General features: G+C 39.9%; 1 protein-coding gene across 1 annotated transcript in view; it reads left to right on the top strand.

Moving 5' to 3' along the window:
- C9H8orf89 (chromosome 9 C8orf89 homolog) overlaps positions 1 to 4,162 on the top strand; it is a 26,209-nt gene extending 22,047 nt beyond the window's left edge. The window contains exon 6 of the mRNA XM_090338672.1: positions 3,909 to 4,162. Within this exon, the coding sequence (XP_090194798.1) occupies positions 3,909 to 4,057 (149 nt within the window). The 3' untranslated portion in view covers positions 4,058 to 4,162. The remainder of the gene's footprint in view (positions 1 to 3,908) is intronic.
- The last annotated feature ends 16,420 nt before the right edge of the window (positions 4,163 to 20,582 follow it).

Below are 20,582 nucleotides of genomic sequence, written 5' to 3'. Positions count from 1 at the left end.
TGGCTGAAGTGGTAGAGCGCTAGCCTTGAACAAAAGAAGCTCAGGGACAATGCCCAGGTACTGAGTTCAAGCCCCAGGACTGGCAAAAACAAAACAAAATTCTTTTTTTGTTATACAGGTAATATACAGAAAGGGTTACAGCTATATAGAGTACATTTCTTTTTAAAGGACAATATCACCTCTTCCCTTGCTCTCTTGATATTTTTTCTAGTACATTCATTATTTCAAAGATACAATAAAAACTGAAATTACTCTGTCTCTATTGACAGTGTTGGTAGAAGTCAGAAGTAACTTAATAGTAGCTTTGCAAATTCAGTCTATAAAGCTCATAAGGTTCACTGCTTATGAACTTTTTTTTTTTTGCCAGTCCTGGGGCTTGAACTCAGGGCCTAAGCACTGTCCTTGAGCACTTTTATTTTGTTGTTGTTCAAAGCTAGTAGAACTCTACCACTTGAGCCACAGCACCACTTTCAACTTTTTCTGTGTATGTGATACTGAGGAGTAGAATCCTGGTTTTTGTGCATGCTAGGCAAGCACTCTACCACTAGGCCAAACTCCTAGCCTACTGCTGAGTAACTTTACCTTTGCTGTTTCTTTTCTCTGGATTTCTATATGCCATCAGTAACTTCCTAATTAACAGGCACCATAAATTAAAAATACAAGTGTTAATTAGAATAAAAGATTTTTGCTTTACTTATTGCTCAAATAGTTGCCTGATTGTTCTCCTTGGCTGGGTCCTGTTATGGTTATGTATTAGAGCCAGCACTCCAGGCTGGTACTTGTTCTTGAGAGGGGATGAATGCTGTATGCCAAGCTGCTGGAGAGGCTGCCTTCCTGTCTTCCAGGATCTTCTCCCATGTGAAGACATAGCGTTATCTCCCTTTTGACTTTTGTTTTCGTTTTGCCATAGGAAAGGCAAAGAACATAGGCATAGGAAGGAAAGAACAAATAAGCTTTTATCAGATAGCCCCAATGCCAGCTTTTAGCCTCCAGAACTGTGAAAGATGAACTTTGTGTTGTTATTTTGTGATAGTAATAGAAACAGACTACAGTAGACACCCTTTTGGCTGGGAACTGTCCTTCAGACCATGATCCTCCTACCCTCACTTTTTCAATAGCTTCCATTATAGTTATGCCTACGTGCTTGGTGGTGGTGTGTGTGTGTGTATTGGGATTTAAACTGAGCACTTCCTAAGCAGGCACTCAGTCCAGAGCCATGATTCCATCCCAGTATGATTTCATTTTAAACTGAGATGTGTGTATATCCATTTCAAAAATATTTGAGAATTCTTTATTCTTTTTTTCCCTTTTTTCTTTTTTTTTTGGTCAGTCTTAGGGCTTGAACTCAAGGTGTAGGCACTGTCCCTGAGCACTTTTGCTCAAGGCTAGCACTCTATGACTTTGAGCCACAGCTCCATTTCTAGGTTTTTGTCATTGTTTTTGTTTCTGTCAGTCATGGGCTTGAACTCTGGGCCTGGGCGATATCCCTGAGCTCTCAAGGCTACTGCCCTACCCCTTGAGCCACAGTAACACTTCCGGTTTTCTAGTGGAGATAAGAGCCTCATGGACTTTAGTGGCTGGGCTGGCTTTGAACTGGGATCCTCAGATCTCAGCCTCTTGCATAGCTAGGATTTCAGGCATGAGCCATTGCCCAGATTCCATTTCTGGTTTTTGAGTGGTTAACTGCAGGTAAGAGTCTCATAGGGGGACTGGGAGTTTGGCCTAGTGGTTAAAGTACTTGCCTAGCATGCACCGATTCCTCGGTATCACATATAGAAAAAAGCCAGAAGTGGTGCTGAGGCTCAAGTGGTAGAGCTCTAGCCTTGAGAAAGTCCAAGGATAGTGCTCAAGCCCTGAGCTCAAGCCCAGGACTGGCAAAAAAAAAAAAAAAAAAAAGAGTCTCATAAGGACTTTCCTGCCTGGGTTGGCTTTGAAACACGAACCTCAGATTTCAGCCTCCTGAGTTACTAGGATTATAGACATGATCCGCTGGCACCTGGCTATTTTATTCTTAATAATCTGTAACTATTAGATTGCATTCAACTATATAATACTAATTATTTTCAAGTTTTTCATGTTTGTTTAATATCTAAAGTCTATTTTTGTCAGTGCCTAAAACTTCTTTTAAAGTGTCAGGTTCATTTTACTTTGAAGAACAGGAGCCCAGATCATGTTGGTAAGGCTCAGCTCTCCTCTCTTACTCTGTCTGTCTGAACTTCTCATTCCTACTATATCTGTAAATGAAATAAAACAAATAATAGCAATCATGTTGGAGGAAAAAAACAAGGTTTATTTGACAACTGAAGTAAAGTTAAATAATGGGATTTTAAAGCATATTATTTTCAAAGCCTAACATATTTCTAACTAGAGTGCATATTTACATATTTAAGGACACTATGTAGTGATTCCATGGGTGTTTTGGATTTGGTGGATCTGTGTTCAAATACTGCCAATTACAGCTACTGGGCATGTGCCCTCCTATCATCCCTCCTTCCCTCTTTTCCTTCCTGCCCTTTTTAAAAATTATTGTTATTATAAAGGTGAAGTACAGAGGGCAGAGGATTTACAGTTACATAAGTCAGGTAATGAGTATATTTCTTTTTGGATCCTGTCACCTCTTCTCTCACTGTCTCCCAGTTTTTCCCCCCAGTACCTACTTCCCCCTTCCTCCTCCCACCATATCCTTCCACAGAGATAAATGAACAAACAAAAGGACTAGAAAAAAACAGAGCAACAACAACAAAAAACCCATTGTTTCCATTTCATGGAGTCCATTTTGATGAACATATGCACATAGGTATTGAGCCTCTGTGATCTCTCCTAAGAGCGTCCTCTTCGTTCTCACGCTGTGTGAATGCTTGGAGACTTGTATAATCCGTCATGTTCCACTGTATTTTTTTTCATTTACCATCCATTATGTTTACTTGTAGATTTATAGACACATTCTAGTTACAACAAATGAGGGAAACCATACAACCTATGTTTCATTGAATCTCTGCCTTTATTTTTCTTGTTCTTTCTGTGACAGCATCTCATTGTCCAGGTCAGGCTGGCAAATTTTTAGTCCTTTGTAAAATCTGGCATAATAGTAATGATTACTTTACAGTTTTGTCCAAAGGATGAAATAGATGTGGTTGATGTTGGCTCATCTGAGTGAGTTATTTATTAAACTTTGTAGTTTTATTGTTTTGCATCAGTTGTCATTTGTGAGAAACTATTTAGTGAGAAAAACGATGAGTATGTGAGGTACAAAACAAGTTAGCTATTTATGGAGACTGTACTTTAGAATAAATTGCACAAACAGCCCATGTTTTAAAAGGCTCAATGCAGACTAATTGAGAGTTGTTTTACAAAACGAAAACAAAAGCACATGCTGCTTAATTAAAACTCTTTCTCCCCTCCTCCTCCTTTCCTCCTCCTTCCTCTTCCCTCCCCCTTCCTCTTTCCCCTTCCTTTTTTCCCTTTCCCCTCCTCTTCCCCTTTCCCCTCCCCTTCCCCTTCCCCCTCCCTTCCTCCCTCCTCCTCCTCCTTCTCCTCCTCCTCTTCCTCCTCCTCCTCTTCCTCCTTCTTTTTGGTGATAATGTTAGGGCTTGAACTCAGGGCACTGTTCTTGAGGTTTTTTTGTTCAAAGCTAGTGCTGTACCACTCTGAGGCAAACACCCTGTTCTGCATTTTAGTTAATTGGAGATAAGAGTTCACTGGACTTTCCTGCCTGCACTGACTTTGAACCTTGATCCTCAGTTTCAGCCACAGTCATTTTAGAAAGTCAGCACTGGTATTTCTAATTCAAAATACAGATTATATGAAGATGTTGTTGGGTTTTGCAAGTATTTATGGCACATTTCCTTCCCCGTGTTTTCTATTCAACGCATGCGTGATTGATTCTGACAGATGGTGTCTCCCCACAGGCTCTGGCTTCAGAGACCCGCTTACAGGGGCATCCTCTCAGTACTTACAAAGACTTTCCAGAATGGCCATACTGGAGTATGAGACCATTCGTCAGGAAACAAGCAAGAAATCAAAAAAAGGCAAGAAACGAAACCTACGGGACTGCTGATGGTGTACTGTGGGGCTCTCTTCCCTGGTTTTGAAGATTTATGTTTGCATTCATTTTGATATGTGATATGATGTACAGTTATTTATGTAAAGATGTAAATAGGAAATAAATATTTTATGTTATGTATGGAATAATTCATGTTTTAACATTATAGAGGCATCTAAATCATGAAAACATACACATAAAAACTATATTCCATGAATTTTAGGCACATTGGATCCTTCCTTCCTTCCTTCCTTCCTTCCTTCTGTCCTTCCCTCTCCCTCTTTTCCTCTCTCCCCCCTTCCTTTCTTTGTTTTCATGCCTATACTAAGGCTTGAACTGAAGGCCTTGAGCTTTTGCTTTGCATTTAATGAATTAATAAATTGATGTCAGCCATGGAGCTTGAACTCAAGGCCTTGGTGGTGGACCCTGAGCTCTTTCACTTGAAGCTAGTGCTGTACCACTTTGAGCCACAGCTCCACTTGTGGTTTTCTGGTGGTTAATTGGCGGTAAGTCTGGAGTACTTTCCTGGACTGACTTTAAACCGGGATCTTCATATCTCAGCCTACTTAGGAGTTAGGACTACAGGTGTGAGCTGCCTCACCTTGGCTTTTTTTTTTCCAGTCCTGGGGCTTGAACTCAGGACCTGAACACTGTCCCTGGGTTTTTTCAAGGCTAGAGCTCTACCACTCGAGTCACACCACCACTTCTGGCTTTTTCTATGTATGTGGTATGGAAGAATCAAACCCAGGTCTTGGTGCACGCTAGGCAAGCACTCTACCACTGGGCCAAACTCCCAGCCCTGACCTTGGCTCTTTTTTTTGCATAGCATTTGATTCACATCTCCACTTCCAGCATTTTGCTTATCATTTGAAGATAAGAGTGTCTCAGATTCATCTGCTCAGGCTGGTTTCAAACTGGAGTCCTTGGATCTCAGGCTCTGTGTAGCTGAGATGATAGGCATGAGCCACTTGTGCCTGGCTCGATTCTTTTAACTCAATTTGATAAATAACTTTGAGTGCCTCTCAGCAATGAAGTTTGCTAACTGCTGTAGAAGATTAAGGAAAGATCCAAGTGTGATGATGCAGTCCTAAAATTATAGACTTTTGGCCACTGAGGCAGGAGAATTGAGAGTTCGGTGCCAGCCTGGACTACATAGCAAATTCTGTCTTAAAGGAAAAAAAAAAAAAAGAAGCAATAAGAACAACAAAGGATGAGTCAGTGCTGAACTTACAAGTCCCCCTTGGTGACATTGCTCGAGACACCTTATAGCCTCATAATCTGACCTATGGCATTGAAACCCCTTTGTACAACTACTTTAAAAATGAATCAAAGCCACAACAACCCTCTTGTCCCTGCTTGGGTTTGGCAGCAGTTGTGAGATGATGGGAATCCCGGCTTGGTTTGCAGAGTAAACCTGAATGGGAACTTCTACCTTGGATGTGTGGCAGCCATGGACCTTCCTCTGCGGACCTCTGAGCAGGCATGAGTACATACCCAGGTCATAACCGCTGGCTGCACTTGGCCTCCACTGCCACAGGGCGCTCCACAGGGGAGAGGAGGGCCCATCCTCAAAGGGCCAAGTGGGGAGGATGATACACGTTCTCGGGAGAAGGAGGAGGACAAAGAGGAGATCTAAGTCAAGAGGATAGTTCTCCTCAAGGAGGCCAGAGGTGTAGGAAGATGTGCACCTCTGTACCTCCCTGAGTAACTAGGGGACAGAGGGCTGGGGGTATGGGCAGTGCAGAAGCACAGTGTCACAGAGGCTCAGAAACAGAGCCAGGAGAGGTGGGTTTGGGGAAAGATGAAGTACTTGAGACAGGCCTTACAGATAGGAAAGACAGAAAGAGGGTAATCCTAGAAAGCTGGGAAAGGTATCAAAGCCATGCTGTGTACACTGGGGGTGGAGCTCTAGGTCACATAAAGTAGGCAAGACGAATGTGCACATGACGTGGGTTGCCTGATCAGGTGGGGGCTATGGTCAACTGGGGGTATATTTTCCTGTTTACAAAGGCACTGGCTGCCTAGCTTCAGGCCTTTGTGCCATGTGGGTCTAAAGTTGTCACATATTCTAGCTTTTCTTAACAAGTGATGCTTTTCGGTTTGTGAATGTTAGCAACTGACTCGTAACTAAAATTCAAAATTTCTAAAGCTGTTGTGGAGGCCAAAGAAAATTACATCTGCAAGCTAGATCTGGCCATTCCTTTACAATCGTAAGGATAAAGGAATAGATAGTAATTGAGCTTAAAAAATAAAAATAAAATAGAGTGCTTGGCTAGCATGCATGAAGCCCTGGGTTTGATTCCGAAGTACCACATAAACAGAAAAGTCCAGAAGTGGCTCTGTGGCTTAAGTGGTAGAATGTTAACCTTGAGCAAAAAATAAGCTCAGGAACAGTGTCCAGGCACTGAGTTCAAGCCCCAGGACTGACAAAAAAAAAAGTATTTTGAGGATATGTGGCAGAAAGCCTCCTTTATTTATTTTTGTCAGTGCTGGAGCTTGATATTTATTACACAGATTTTTCTGCCCAGGCTGGCTTTGAATCATGATCCTCAAATCTCAGCCTTGTAAGTAGCTAGGAGTATTAGGCATTAGCAACTGGCACTTAGCACATCTGCCATTTTTAATCTTTATTTACCTGAGAAAGCCTAACTAAGTAGTCTCCTAATATGTAGTTTAGATTCTGGAATAAATATACCACTGAAAAGTACTGCCTTTTCTGGATAGCATGTCTTAGCATCTTATGTTAATTAATGTATTATGTTTTGATTCCCAGTCTCAGTGAACTTTGTTGGTGTGAAGTGATAAACATCTTGATTACCACAGTCAAATTAGTGAATAGTAGATGTGTGTGTGTGTGTGTGTGTGTGTGTGAGCATTGTTACTGTTGTGTCTTTTTACTTCTTTGCCATTTTAATTATTCTGTGAGAGTATCATTTGTGTTTCCAATTTGTTTTCTTGGGTCTCCAGTCACTCTTTATCTAAGTCCATTTGCAAGAATTGGCAAACTATTTTGTTTTCAGTAAAAACGAAACAAAACACCAATAACCCCACCCCTGCCCCAGGCTAAATAGCAAATACTAGAGGCTTTGCAAGCCTTATAGTTTCTATTGCTGCTACTTAACTGTGACACTGTGGCATGTAAACAGTTAAGAATAATCTGTAAATTAATGAGTTTGACTATGTTCCAGTAAAATTGGATTTACAAAACAAGCTTCTCACTAGCTCATTCCTAATACAAGTACTGTTTAGCACATACTGTTCTTGAAGTAATTGTCCCTCCTCCTCTTTCAGATCAGCTCTTAATTCATGGCCTCTGGGTTTGGTTAACTAATTTTCATGGGTGTGGGTATCTCTTCAGAGACATCTTGAGCATTACCAGCTTGATTTAATAATAATGAATGTTCCTTATGTACTGGACTTCGTGCAATACGCTTTTTGTATTTTACTGAATCTTCTCAACAACTCAATTTGACAATCCCAAGTCAATTCATACTAACTCCCTCTTCTAGGTACATGTTTTGTCCTGTGGTGTTAAGGATTAAACCAAGGGCCTTATGAATGCTAAGCAAGTATTATATTACTGAGCTACATCTCCACAGTTTCTAGGTATCTGACTATAAACTTTTTAGTTTTCCCTTGGTTATCTCATATTGTTATAGTATCTCACTCTGTTATCTGATATATTGAATTTATTTGTATTTGGATATTTGAAATTTGATAGGGAAGGGGGGAAAACCAAGACGAGTGGAGGGTGTGGGGGGGGAGGGAAATGGGTACCAAGACATGTGAAAGGGTATCAATGTATGTGAATTAATGCACCTTCTATCTGGCAAATATCATGTAACCCTTTTACTAATTACAATAAAAAAAAGAATTTTATAAGCAAAAAAAAAAACTTTTTAGTTTTCCAGCTTCTCAGTCTGAGCTTATGAGTCTTGTTGTTTCATTTCTAAAACTGAGAAATCAGAAGAAAATCTTCATTTACTGAAAACAGTAATCTGTGACCCCATCTACTTCTCATTTAAGTAGGGTATCCTCTCTCATCCAGCAATTCTTTTCCTAACAATTCATAATTTCCTCTGTTATTTTGATTTGATTTTATCACCAGTGTAAAAACGGGCTACAAAATCTCTTTCCTTTCTCTTCTCACTGTCTTCTTTCTTCTCTTCTCCTTTCTCCTCCTCCTCCTCCTCCTCCTCATCTTCCTCCTCCTTCTCCTCATCTTCCTCCTCCTTCTTCCTCTCTCTCTCTCTCTCTCTCTCTCTCTCTCTCTCTCTCTCTCTCTCTCTCTCTCTCTCTCTCTCTCGTTCTGGGACTAGGGCTTGAATTTGAACTCAGGACTACGTGTTCTTGCTTGGCTTTTTGACTCAAGGCTAATGCACTACCATTGAGCCACACCTCTGCTACTGGCCTTGGAGATAAGAATCTCATGGACATTTCTGCCTAAGCTAGCTTTGACCCTCAATCCTCAAATCTCAGCCTCTTGAGTAGCTAGAATTACAATCATGTATCACCATTGACCTGTCAAAAATCTCTTGTCTAACATCTCCTTTGATCTGCTAATCCATTTGTTTTTCTTTATGAAAATTCTCTTTAATCTACTTTTTCTCTCAATTGATTCAGATTATACTACAGGTACCACTAGACAACTAAAGCAACCCTTGTTAAGGTTTCTGATAATCTACCTGCAGATAAAGTTCATGGAAATTTTTATTCTTTGATCTATCAAATGACATTTGACTTTGTTGAAATGACTCTCCCTGGCCCTTCCATCTTTCCATCTTTTTCCTGTTATTCTGGTCACTATTTCTCTATGTTCTTTACAAAGTCTAGAGTAGTATATCTAGGATTTGAACTCCTTCATGGCAAAGAATAACATACTCATTTCTGTATTCTGAGCACTGACCAGTGTGCCAGAGCATACTGTGAGTACTGAGAAGTAGTTTTATTATTTTGCAAGAAAGAATGCAAGAGCTAGAGGTTAGTTGGTAATGAGATGGTTCAGACCAGAGACACTGCCTCTCTAGGTAACACGAGGGAGACAAGGTCTAGTAGTGAACTGAGGGCCGAGTAATAGGTGGAAGGCCCCAGCAGATCCACTGCATGCTTTGCTTAGTTTGTAGTTGTTGGAAAAAGGAAATTGCATCTTGTGTGGTAAGCGCTGTCTTGAGAGGCTTAGCGGCATGTACTTCCATCCCATTTGCCAGACTTTAATCAGAAACTCATTATCCAAGTTCCCCAGGAACTGGACTCCACGTTGAGGAGTACACAGGAAGTTTACAGAGACTATGATCAACAGCTGCATGGAGGAGGGAGAGCAGTGACCAGTCAAAGGCCTTGGCCAGCAATGCAGACTCTTCACTAACACACATGGGTCTGTGGAACTGACAAGCACCTGATGTTCATCCTGCCCGGAATAAGGAGATTTCATCTTTGTCAATTCCCATTACTATCAGTGATCGGTCATTGGATCACAGGGTGTGAGCTGCCCTTGAGGAAATGGCTGGAGAAGGTGGCTCTTTTGGGTGGAATGTTCTGTAAGAGGGGCTCCAGTACCTGGCAAACCTGTACTACAGCCCTACTAGGGCGATCTGGAGGGCACATTTCAATATCTACTACTCTTACCCAAAGGAACCAGGGGAAGGAATGAAGCTGAGCTCCAAGGAGTAGACACAGATGATGACCTGACCATAGAGTGGTCAGTAGAGTGTGAGTACTGGACGCGACGAATATACACAAAGCTTGGGGCAAAACTGAGTGATTGGTGGGGCCAAACAGTCCAAGTGATGGTGTTGTTGGAATTGCTGTACAGGATGCATGAGATAGGGTAGGAAGTACCAGTGATGGAGAAATTGGTGAAACTCCACAGCATTCAGAAGCTATTCGACCTGGACCCCACACCCCACAGATTAGCTTTCAGCTGACAGAGATTAAACAGAGAGCCAAATCCTCCAAGCAGCCCTTGAACAAATGAGCTGGATTGTGGTCTGCAGGCTAACGAATCTGTGAAATGTAGGGAGAGGAAATGGCTGGAGGGGGATGGAGGGGCAAGGCAGTGGCTATCTGGAAGCTTTCAGAGACAGAGAACTGGGATAGATGAGGAAGAGCCACCTCTGTGTGGAAGGGTGTGTCATGGCACATAAAACAGTCATGGCCTCATCTGGCAATGGACATACGGAGTCTAAGTGCCAATGGAAAATATGTTAGCTTTCTGCACAGTGTCAGCCTGAATTGGGCATCTAGCAATCCTATTTCTTGGTATTCAGTTTTGTTTTGGTTATTTGATTTTGTTCTTCTGCAGTACTGGGGTTTAAACCCAGCAATTTGAGCATGCTAGGTGAGTAGTCTTCCTCTGTATGCACCCCAGCCTTCTCTCTTTGTTTTGAACCCCTCTTGCCTCTTTTAGTCACATGTTGGATTACTTTTGGTGTTAGGGAGAGCAAAGTTTCAGGAGAAGGTGGGAAGGTGGCAGTTTGCCAGTAGGCCTCCATTTTAGTGGGAGATTTGTTTTTTTTGAATTTTTCACAGTGGTGCACCTGCAGGACAAACACACTCCTGATAAATGCAGACAGTCCATGGCATTGCTGTGATATGTTGGTTAAGAGATATTCCCTTTCCATTAAGAAGGAAGGAAGGAGGGAAAGAGAATGAAAAGTCTTGTTCTTCCTGGCTAAAATTAGCATGAATTATTATTCACATGTCTAATTATTGACCAGTGGCTCACATATTGAATGGCTTTTCTCTGCCCATATATATATTGGTTACTGTAATATATTGGATGATGATGCCCTCCAACCCCACACAAAATAAAGGTCACCACTTCAGGCGTCTTAACCCTGGAAACTGTGACTGTGATTTTACTTGGAAAGAGTGTTTGCAGATGTCGTTCAGCTAAGTAGCTTTGATGAGATCATCCTGGATTATTTGGATGGGCCCTGAATCCAATGACAAATATTTATAAAAGATAGAAAAGAGGAGGCCTCATAAAGATAGGAGCAGTCGCTGGAGTTCCACAGTTCCAAAGCCACAGGGCCCCTGGCACCGCTGGTTGCTGGAAAGGCCAGGTCGTGCTGCTCTTGTCCCTGGAGGAGGGATGGGCCTTGATTTTAGCCTGCTGGTCTCTGCAGGCATGAGAACAAATGCTGCCCTTGGAAGCCACCTCCTTTTTGTTTACTTGCTCTGGCAGCTCGAGGAATTAAACATGAGTTCTTTATTTCTAATCTGCACTACAACTAGTAAAGTGAAGGTGTTATTTTCCTAAACAAAGCACTTTGGATTTAGTAACTCGCCCAAGTTCTTATCGCTGGCAAATCATAGCGCCAGGATTTAAAGTTGGACTTCACTTGGATTCTGAGTTCAAAACTCTCCAACATGACACAGTTCTGTCTGACTCATTTTCCATTTGTCTCATCTCATTTCCACACTCCTCTTATGTGTTCCTGACTCCGGAGCAGTCCTGCTTACCCCACTAAGATTACTTCATTCATACTTAATTGATGGGCCTTAGACTAGAACTCTGATTATCACCAACTCTTCCTACTAAGCCCTGTTGGGGATGCTGAGCTCCAGGGAAGAGAGTATTGCACTTCCCTGCCTCATAAAATACATAGAAAGATTGTAGAGCCCTAGGAAATTGTTTCAAATTTTCATAACTGTTATCTGCTCTGTGATTTATTATTTTAATTTTTAATTTTATAATAGAGGTAATGTACAGAGGGGTTGCAATTACATCAGTAAGGCAATGAGTATATTTCATTTTTGAATGTGTCACTCCCTCATTTTGCTTATATATATATATATATAATTTATTTATTTATTTATTTATTAATTTATTTTTGTGGGCCATGGGGCTTGAACTTCTGGGCCTGGGAACTGTCCCTGAGCAATTCAGCTCAAAGCTGCCACCCTACCCCTGGCACCGCAGTCCCACTTCCTTTTTTCTAGGGATTAATTGGAGATAAGAGTCTCACTTTCTTTATTGCCAGCTTTGAGCCATGATCCTCAGATCTCAGCCTCCTGAGTAGCTAGGGTTACAGGTATGAGGCTCCAAGCCCGGCTTCTGCTTCTGATTTATAGATGAAAAACAATGCATGACCCTAGTGACTCATTCCTCTAATCCTAGCTATTCAGGAAGCTGAAGTTTGAGGATTGTGATTTGAAGCCAGGCGGGGCAGGAAAGTTTGTAATCTCTCATCAGAGCTGTGGGTAGTTCCCTCTCACACTCGGAGGAACTCACTTGTCCCCACAGGTCACATGCATAAGTCCCTAACTTCATCTTTCATGTGTAAATGAAGTCATGTGAGTGCTGGAGTTTGAAGAGGTCTTCTCAAATTCCAGGGAGTGCCAGTGAGATAGTAGTAAGTTGGTAATCCTCCTTTGCACTGGGACTTCCTTAGACTACTTCCTTGGAAAAGAGACAACAGCAGTTGGTCCCTTTTGCCTTTCTACTTTTTCTAGGTAAGAATGCACTGTCCTAAGAATGAGCAAATGCAGCAGTGGTACTCAATCAGACACTATGTGGAAACGGAACTAGACAATTTATGGGTGAGATGGAAGGGAAAACTGGGAGAGAGCGAGGGAAGGAACGACATTGTCCAAAAAGACATATACTCATGATTTCACTTCTCTGACTGTAACCCTTTATATATCACCTTTATAAAAACCAGTAAAAAATGTAAATGGATTCATATCCCAATGGGGTGGTGCCTCAAACCTATAATCCTATCTACTATGAAGGCTGTGATCTGAGGAGCGCCATTAAAAGCCAGCAGTTATTTCCAATTTAAAAAGCCAGAGATGGAAATGCTAGAGCACTAGCCTTGAGCAAAATAGCTCAAGGACAGTGCCCTGGCCCTGAGTTCAAGTGCCAGGATCAGTACCCCAAAAAAGAAAAAAGAAGGAAAAAAAATGCATTGTCCCTCCCCTCTGCGACATTCTGTGCTCAATGTACTATCTTGGAATCTGAGATCAGCCCTCAGCACAGTCCAACCCTTACAAGAACTTTGATCTTGAGCTTCCTGTGCTCTAGAACCATGAGAAATAACTATTATTTATAAATTAACTTGTTTTGTGTATTTTATTGCAGTAGCACAACAAAGACTAAGAGAGTGAGTGAAAAGTAGGGTGTATAATGTATGTGTGTGTGTGTGTGTGTGTGTGTGTGTGTGTGTGTGTGTGTGTGTGTGTGTGTGTGTGGTGTGCTGGAGCTTGAACTCAAAGTCTGGGCACTGTCCCTAAGCTTTTGTGCCTTATCAAATCATCTTCAACTCCTCTGTAGACTCGTAAAATCAGCCATATAATTTCAAGTTTTTACCATCTCTTTGTCTTTCTTGGCAGATTTTTCTGCATCTGAAAATGTAGGTGGGAGGAGTGCGGGAAAGGAGACTTAACATCCAGGATTAGGAAGAGCTGGCTCCTATTTGGATGGGTTCAGAGTGTCAGCAGTCAGCCTTCAGGCAGAAGAAAGCCGAGCCAAGACCTGCTTTAGAATAAATATTTGCCATTTCTCCAGCAGTTCTTGCCTCTTAATGTATAGCATTTTCAAAATGCTTACAGTCTAGGTTCTGATGGACGCTTCTGTTTAAAAAAGTATAGGAACTGTTGTCAGTCCTTGCAGCTCCCACCCGAGTATTAAACTAAACATAGAAAATGAATGTGCTCACAGCCATAGGCACAATTTACAGTTCTTGGAACACAAGTTGATAGCTACACAAAGTGAGCATGTGAGGAGAGGAATGCTTTTTGATTCATTGGGAGTGTTTTTGCATGTTGCCATGCTTTTATCTGAAATTCAAGAGACATGAGTCTGTAATCCCCCCACTCCCCCAATTCTACAAACCTGAGAACAATCTGAAATAATGTGAGCATAAAATCGTCTCTCTTCTGACAAGTGGATCTGGTGATATAATATCCTCGGGAATATTAGTTGGAAAATTAGTTCTGCTGTTGCTAAGCAGACTTAAAGACAAAATACAAAACACCTTCAGTTCATGCCAAATCAATTTTATTTACTATAAATATATTTAGCAGATTAGCCAGTTGGCTTCCCAGTGCTGCTGTTTGTTGACCTTGCAGTCTTGACTCCCATTTTCCTTAGTACTCATTTGTCCACATGTATTTGATGCTATTCATCCTAGAATGCAGCCTGTGACTACATTTTAGGAAGCATCAATCCATTGATGAGTAGGTGAGCAATGGATTACACCTGATTACACCTGCTCAGTGGAAACCATTGTACCCTGGATAGCCATGTGTCAGCCTTAGGATGCATGAACACTGAGGTTATACTGGAATAGAAGGTGCAATACAACAATTATGATTGTACCTTGCAACATGTTCTACAAAATGACTGGGATATAAGGGTACAGTGCGATGACTATTATTGACAAAAGGACTTTGAAAATTGATTAATGTTTTTTAATTTGAAGAAAATGTTTTATGTTCTTCAAAACATGTGCCTTCTCTCTCCCTACACATAATGTAACATTAAAAAAGTTGGGCCTGTAGTGTGGCCTAGTGGTAGAGTGCTTGCCTAGCACGTAGGAAGCCCTGGGTTCGATTCCTCGGTATCACATACACAGAAAAGCCACAAGTGGTTGAGTGCCAGCCTTGAGATATCTCAAGGACAATGCCCAGGCCCTGAGTTCAAGCCCTAGGACTGGCAAAAAAGTAAATTATTGTCTTTACTTAGTTGCTATTTAACAAAACAGTTTATGAATACAATATGTCTTGATCAAACATTTTAAGTGTCTTCCAAGTTGTTGAGTTCTGTGAGGTGCTTTTCTGGCAAGTCAGTATAAGGAAAAATGAAAATTAGGCTTTGAGAGTGTTCTATGCATCAATATGGCCAAAGCTGTTTTGGCATTTGGGGGAAAACCCTTCCTTTCCTTGGAAAAGTATACTGGATTCTTTTAAATAAAACTTCAGCCACAGTGCATTAAGCTCCTCTTCAGCAGTTCCCGGGAAGTTGTCTTTAAAATTAATAAACATTTCATTAATGCAAGCTGGAAAGTTCAGTCTGGCATTCTTAGCATGGTTTGTTGCAATAAGAAAGTCCCGACAATTTTCTTTTTGCTTGGCTTTTCTACTTCTTGTTGGATTTAATAAAGTACTGAGAGGCTTGATTGCAGGTCAGGACAATAAGTCTTGGAAACAATGGACTGAATGATTTGGAAAATCGTCCCCTTGAAAATGAGAAAATGTCAAGAGAGAAACCATTATAGCTACTGATGAAAGTCATGTACAAAAGAAATTCTAAGTATATCAAATAGACCAAAACAGCATCAATACAAAACATGTGTGTCGTGCGTATATAATTAGGTGAAGTTTTACCAAGTAAATATACACATGTAATCCTATTGTCGAATAAATAAAACATTGCCACTACGCAGAAACGACTTTTATGTTCTTTTCTAGGCAGTATCTCCTTTGATATGGAATTCATTTGTTCACTTACATCAGAATAGATAAACATTGCCTCCTATTGAACATATTGTGAAGGAAAGCTCCAGTTTATTTTGCTAACTTCTGCTGTTCCACGTTGTACTATTATACATATTACCAGTTTTTTAATTTCTTATTGCTATTTAGTTTAATTACATGAATAGTTCCACTATTTAGTTGAATAATTTTGGAGCTAATTGACAAATTGGTTTTCAGTTTGTAGAAATGATAAATTCTGGCACTAAATTTATCATACCTACCTTTTACAGCTCATTTTTAAAGCAGTGGTACTATTTTATAACAGTCTATTTGTGTATTTAGCTGTGTGAGCTCATGCCACACAATATTTCTGAAGTAACACATTTACATATAATTTATAAATTATATGTTGTATTTTCTATTTCTTGCCAGCAGGGCATGAGCATTCAATCACTTCATACCTTTGCTGACATCTGGTATTTTCTTTTTTTTTTCATATATTTTTATTGTAATTAATAGAAGGGTTACATGATATTTGCCAGATAGGAAGTGCATTAATTCCCATACATTGATACCCTTTCACATGTCTTGATCCCCTTTTCCCTCCCCCCCATCCCACATCTGGTATTTTCTTTGTAGCTTTCATTGCTAGCATTTGGGTGTGTGTGTGTGTATGATTATATCACATTGTGAGTTAAGCTTTACACTGATGATTTTGGTGCCCTTTTGGAAGTATGTATTTGTGTGTGTGTGTCTGTTCTGGAGCTTGAAATTTGGGCCTGGGCATTGTCTCTGAGCTTCTTTGGCTCAGCGCTAGTGTTCTACCACTTGAGCTATAACTTCTTTTCTGACTCTTGTGTGTAAGTGCACGTGAGTTTAATTGGTGATAAGATTCTCATGGACTTTCCTGCACTGAGTTGCCTCAAACTGTGATCCTCAGATCTCAGCCTCCTGAGTAGCTAGGATTACAGGCATAGGCATCTGGCTCTGAAACTATATATTTTAATCTGTTATCCTTACTTAAAAATTGGATCCTTTGTCTCACCTTCATTTTTTGGTAGGTATTTTTATTCTGTAGTTGTGCTGTCCAATCTGGTACTTAGCACATAAGGCTATCAACAGAAATGTTGCTGGTCAAAATGGAAAGAAGTCACTCTATATTCCTGTTGTTTTGAGCTGATCCTGATAAAAGATCTTTTCATACTGTGTAGCTTTTATTTTTGTCATCTCTTAGCAGTTTCTAACTCTCAAATATATATATATATATATATATATATATTTTTTTTTTTTTGAGTGGGTCGTGGGGCTTGAACTTGGCCTGAGCGCTGTCCCTGAACTTTCCAGCTCAAGGCTACAGCCCTACCCCTGGGCCTGGGCACTGTCCCTGAGCTCTTCAGCTCAAGGCTACCACCCTACCCTTGAGCCAAGCCCCACTTCCCGATTTCTAGAGGTTAATAATTGGAGATAAGAGTCTCCGGTCCTTTTGTGCCCGGGCTAGCTTTGAGCCTTGATCCTCAGTTCTCAGCCTCCTGAGTAGCTAGGATTATGGGCGTGAGCTACCACGCCCAGCATGTCTTTCATTTTTAACTGAAGTCCAATCTTTCAGTCTTTTCCTTTGTGATTATTGATCTTCCTGCCTTATTTAAAATTTCTTTTAGGGTTGGGAATGTGGCTTAGTGGTAGAGTGCTTGCCTAGCATGCATGAAGCCCTGGGTTTGATTCCTCAGTATCACATAAACAGAAAAAACAGGAAGTGATGCCAAGGCTCAAGTTGTAGAGTGTTAGCTTTGAGCACAAAAGCTCAGGGACAGTGTCCAGGCCCTGAGTTCAAGCCCTGGGACCAAAAAAAGGTTTTTTAATTTGTTCTAGAAATCCTAGTCTTTTAATTTAATCTATAAAAGGTTTTATTGTTTTACTTCTCACCCGGAAATGACTTTTTTCAGAGATCAGAAATGCCTATTTAAATTAAAAAAAATTAAATTGTACAAGGGAGTTGCCATCTATAAAGCAGCATCATGATCAATGTCACCCCTCTCTTTTTTTTTCTTATATTTTTTATTGTAATTAATAGAAGGTTTACATTATATTCACCAGATAGAAGGTGTGTTACTTCACAAACATTGATACCCTTTCTCATGCCTTGGTCCCCATTTTCCTCCTCCCACCCCTGCCCCTCATCTTGTTTTCCTCCCTTCCCTATCCGACTTCAAATAACCAAATAAGCATATATACAATATATCAGATAACCAGGTGAAATACTGTAACAATATGAGATAACCAAGGGACAGCAAAAGAGATGAGAGATAACAAAGTACATTAAGGACAATAATCACTCATTATATGGCTTTTGTTTCTATATCTTAGAGGTCCTTTCATTTAGGGTCATTCTATATGGCCTTATGTATCTAGGTTTTGTTCTATTGCAAATCTCTGCTAGTAGAGCCCAAGGTTTCTACTGATTGTGACAAATGAGGGAAACCATTGAGCCTATGTTCCTTTGAGTCTGGCTTACTTCACTTAATATGATTTTTTCTAAGCCTTTCCATTTCCTTACAAATGGGGCGTGTTGTTTTTTCTGAATGTCACCCCTTTCAACATTTTCACCCACCCATCCTTCCCTTTCCCTTACTTTCCTTAATTTTTTTTTTAATCATGGCACTTGAACTCCTAGGCCTGGACATTGTCCCCGAGCTCTTCATCTCAAGGCTACCACACTACCCTTTGAACCACAGCACCACTTCTTCTGGTTTTCTAATGGTTTAATTGGAGATAAGAGTCTCATGATTTTTAGTGCCCAAGCTGGCTTTGAACCAGAATCCTCAGATCTCAACCTCCTGAGTAGCTAGAATTACAGGCATGAGATACCAGGGCCCAGCTTGTTAATTTTTTTAAGCTTTAATTTTTTTGTCCTTTCCTTTTCGTACTGGAGATCAAACCCAAGACATTGTACTTGCTAGGCAAGTGCTTTGCCATGGAGCTACACCCCAACCTACTTTTCTTAATTGTGTAGATTGTGCATTGAATTTCTTTTTGCCATTTAACAAGACAGTTTATGTATACAATGCATCCATTCAACATTTGCTTTCTTTCAATTATAATTTTAAAGGTAATTGTGGATCTTCATATGCAGTTGTAAGAAATAAGATTCAGTACTCACTTTACCTAATTTCCTTTAAGCATAGTATTTTGAAAAACTGCCTTATAGCATCACAACAAGGATATCAACACAGATACATTGAACACACATAGTATTTCCAGCATCACAGGGTTTTCTTTATAACCATTCTTTTTTTCCTGATACCTTCACCCACATGTCTGTAAGATGGAATAATATTTTAGGTAACATTTGAGATAGGCTTTTTTTCACTTAGAAAAATTCTTTGGACATTCAATGATCTATGAATTTCTTTGTGTGTGAACTTTTATTTCTTTGTATGAATGTGATATATACATATATATCTACATACAAGTTTTTTATTTTACTGATTAATTAGAGATGAGAGTCTCATGGACTTTGGTGCCCAGGCTGGCTTTCAACTGGGATCCCCAGATTTCAGCTCCCTGAGTAGCTACAATTACAGACGTGAGCCCTGGCACCTGGCTCTGCTTTATTTTTTTTTTAAGAATTTATTAATGTTTATTTTTACATCATATTTTAAATGACAAGTTTAACAAATAAGTGTTCGAGGAGGGAATCTCTATTTACAATCACTGGGACTTAGTATTTAGAACTTAATCAAAATTAGGCTAAGGGTCTGCTTTAATTTTTAAACAAGTTGTTTACTATTTAGCCTTCTCACCAACAAATTATGACAAACCCAGTTCCTTTGCATTCTTACTAGTGTTTAGTGTTATTAATTTTTAAATTTCAGTCATTTTGATTAATGTATAGTAAACTGCTGTATTCCATTGTAATTTTAATTTTTTTTAGTCAGTAATGATGTTGAGAATCCTTTTATAAGTCCCTTTGCTATTTGTATATATTCTCAGTTGAAATGTTTGTTCATATTATTTTTTCCTTTACCATTAATATTTGAGTTATTTATATGTTTTAATACATTAGTCAGGGCTCAAGCTCAATAATATATAAATGTGTGTTATATACTATATGCCCTACACACATTAGTCACATATACACATATATCTTCTGGTTCTTTGCAGAATCTTGACTGATATAATAAATTATTTCACTTTCTTTAGGCAAATATATATATGTACGTATATGTGTACATATACATATATATGTATACATACATACACATATACGTACATATATATATATTCAAATTTCTGGGGCTGGGAATGTATCCTAGTGGTAGAATGCTTGCCTAGTATGCACGAAGCCCTGAGTTTGATTCTTTGATACCACATACACAGAAAAAGCCCAGAGCGGTGCTGTGGCTCAAGTGGTAGAGTGCTAGCCTTGAGAAAGCCCAAGGACAGTGCTCAGGCCTTGAGTTCAAGTCCCAGGACTGGCAAAAAATTAAAAAAAAAAGCAAAAACTAACACATGAGAAAAATTCCTTCAGATTTACTTTTAAACTGATGAGTTATGTAATACTGTTTGAAGATATGAAATGTTTTAACATTTTCATATTTTACTTCTATTACCTATCTCTTTTTGTTCCTTTGTAGTTGTAGAACATCTCCACATGTTTTCAGTTCTTTGTCAGTCATGGGGCTTGAACTCTAGGCCTTGACACAGTCCCTGAGCTCTTTAGTGCAATGCTAGCATTCTAGCACTTTGAGCCACAGAACTACTTCCAGGGTTTTTGGTGGTTAATTGGAGATAAGTCTCATGAACTTTTGTGCCCAGGGTGGCTTTGAACTGCAGATCTTAGCCTCCTAAGTAGCTAGGATTACAGGTGTGAGCCTCGAGAGCCCAGATTCAGTTCTTTTCAATATGTTTAAGTTTGTTTATGACCCAGGATGAAGGAATGAAGTTGATGTTAACATATCATTTGTGAACACTTTGGAAAGCATGGGTATAATTCCCTTGTTAAGTGGATTGTTCCATAAATGTTGGCTTTTTTACACTAATTAGTGTATAAATACATGGTAGAATTCACATTGTTGGATTTTTAAAAATTAATTAATTTATTTTTGCCAGTATTGGGGCT

This window comes from Megascapheus bottae, chromosome 9, assembly GCF_031878675.1.
Source record: "Megascapheus bottae isolate mThoBot1 chromosome 9, mThoBot2.hap1, whole genome shotgun sequence".
Lineage (NCBI taxonomy): Eukaryota > Metazoa > Chordata > Mammalia > Rodentia > Geomyidae > Megascapheus > Megascapheus bottae.
The sequence above is the reverse complement of the archived record's forward strand: the minus strand, read 5'-3'. Positions and strand labels throughout refer to the sequence as shown.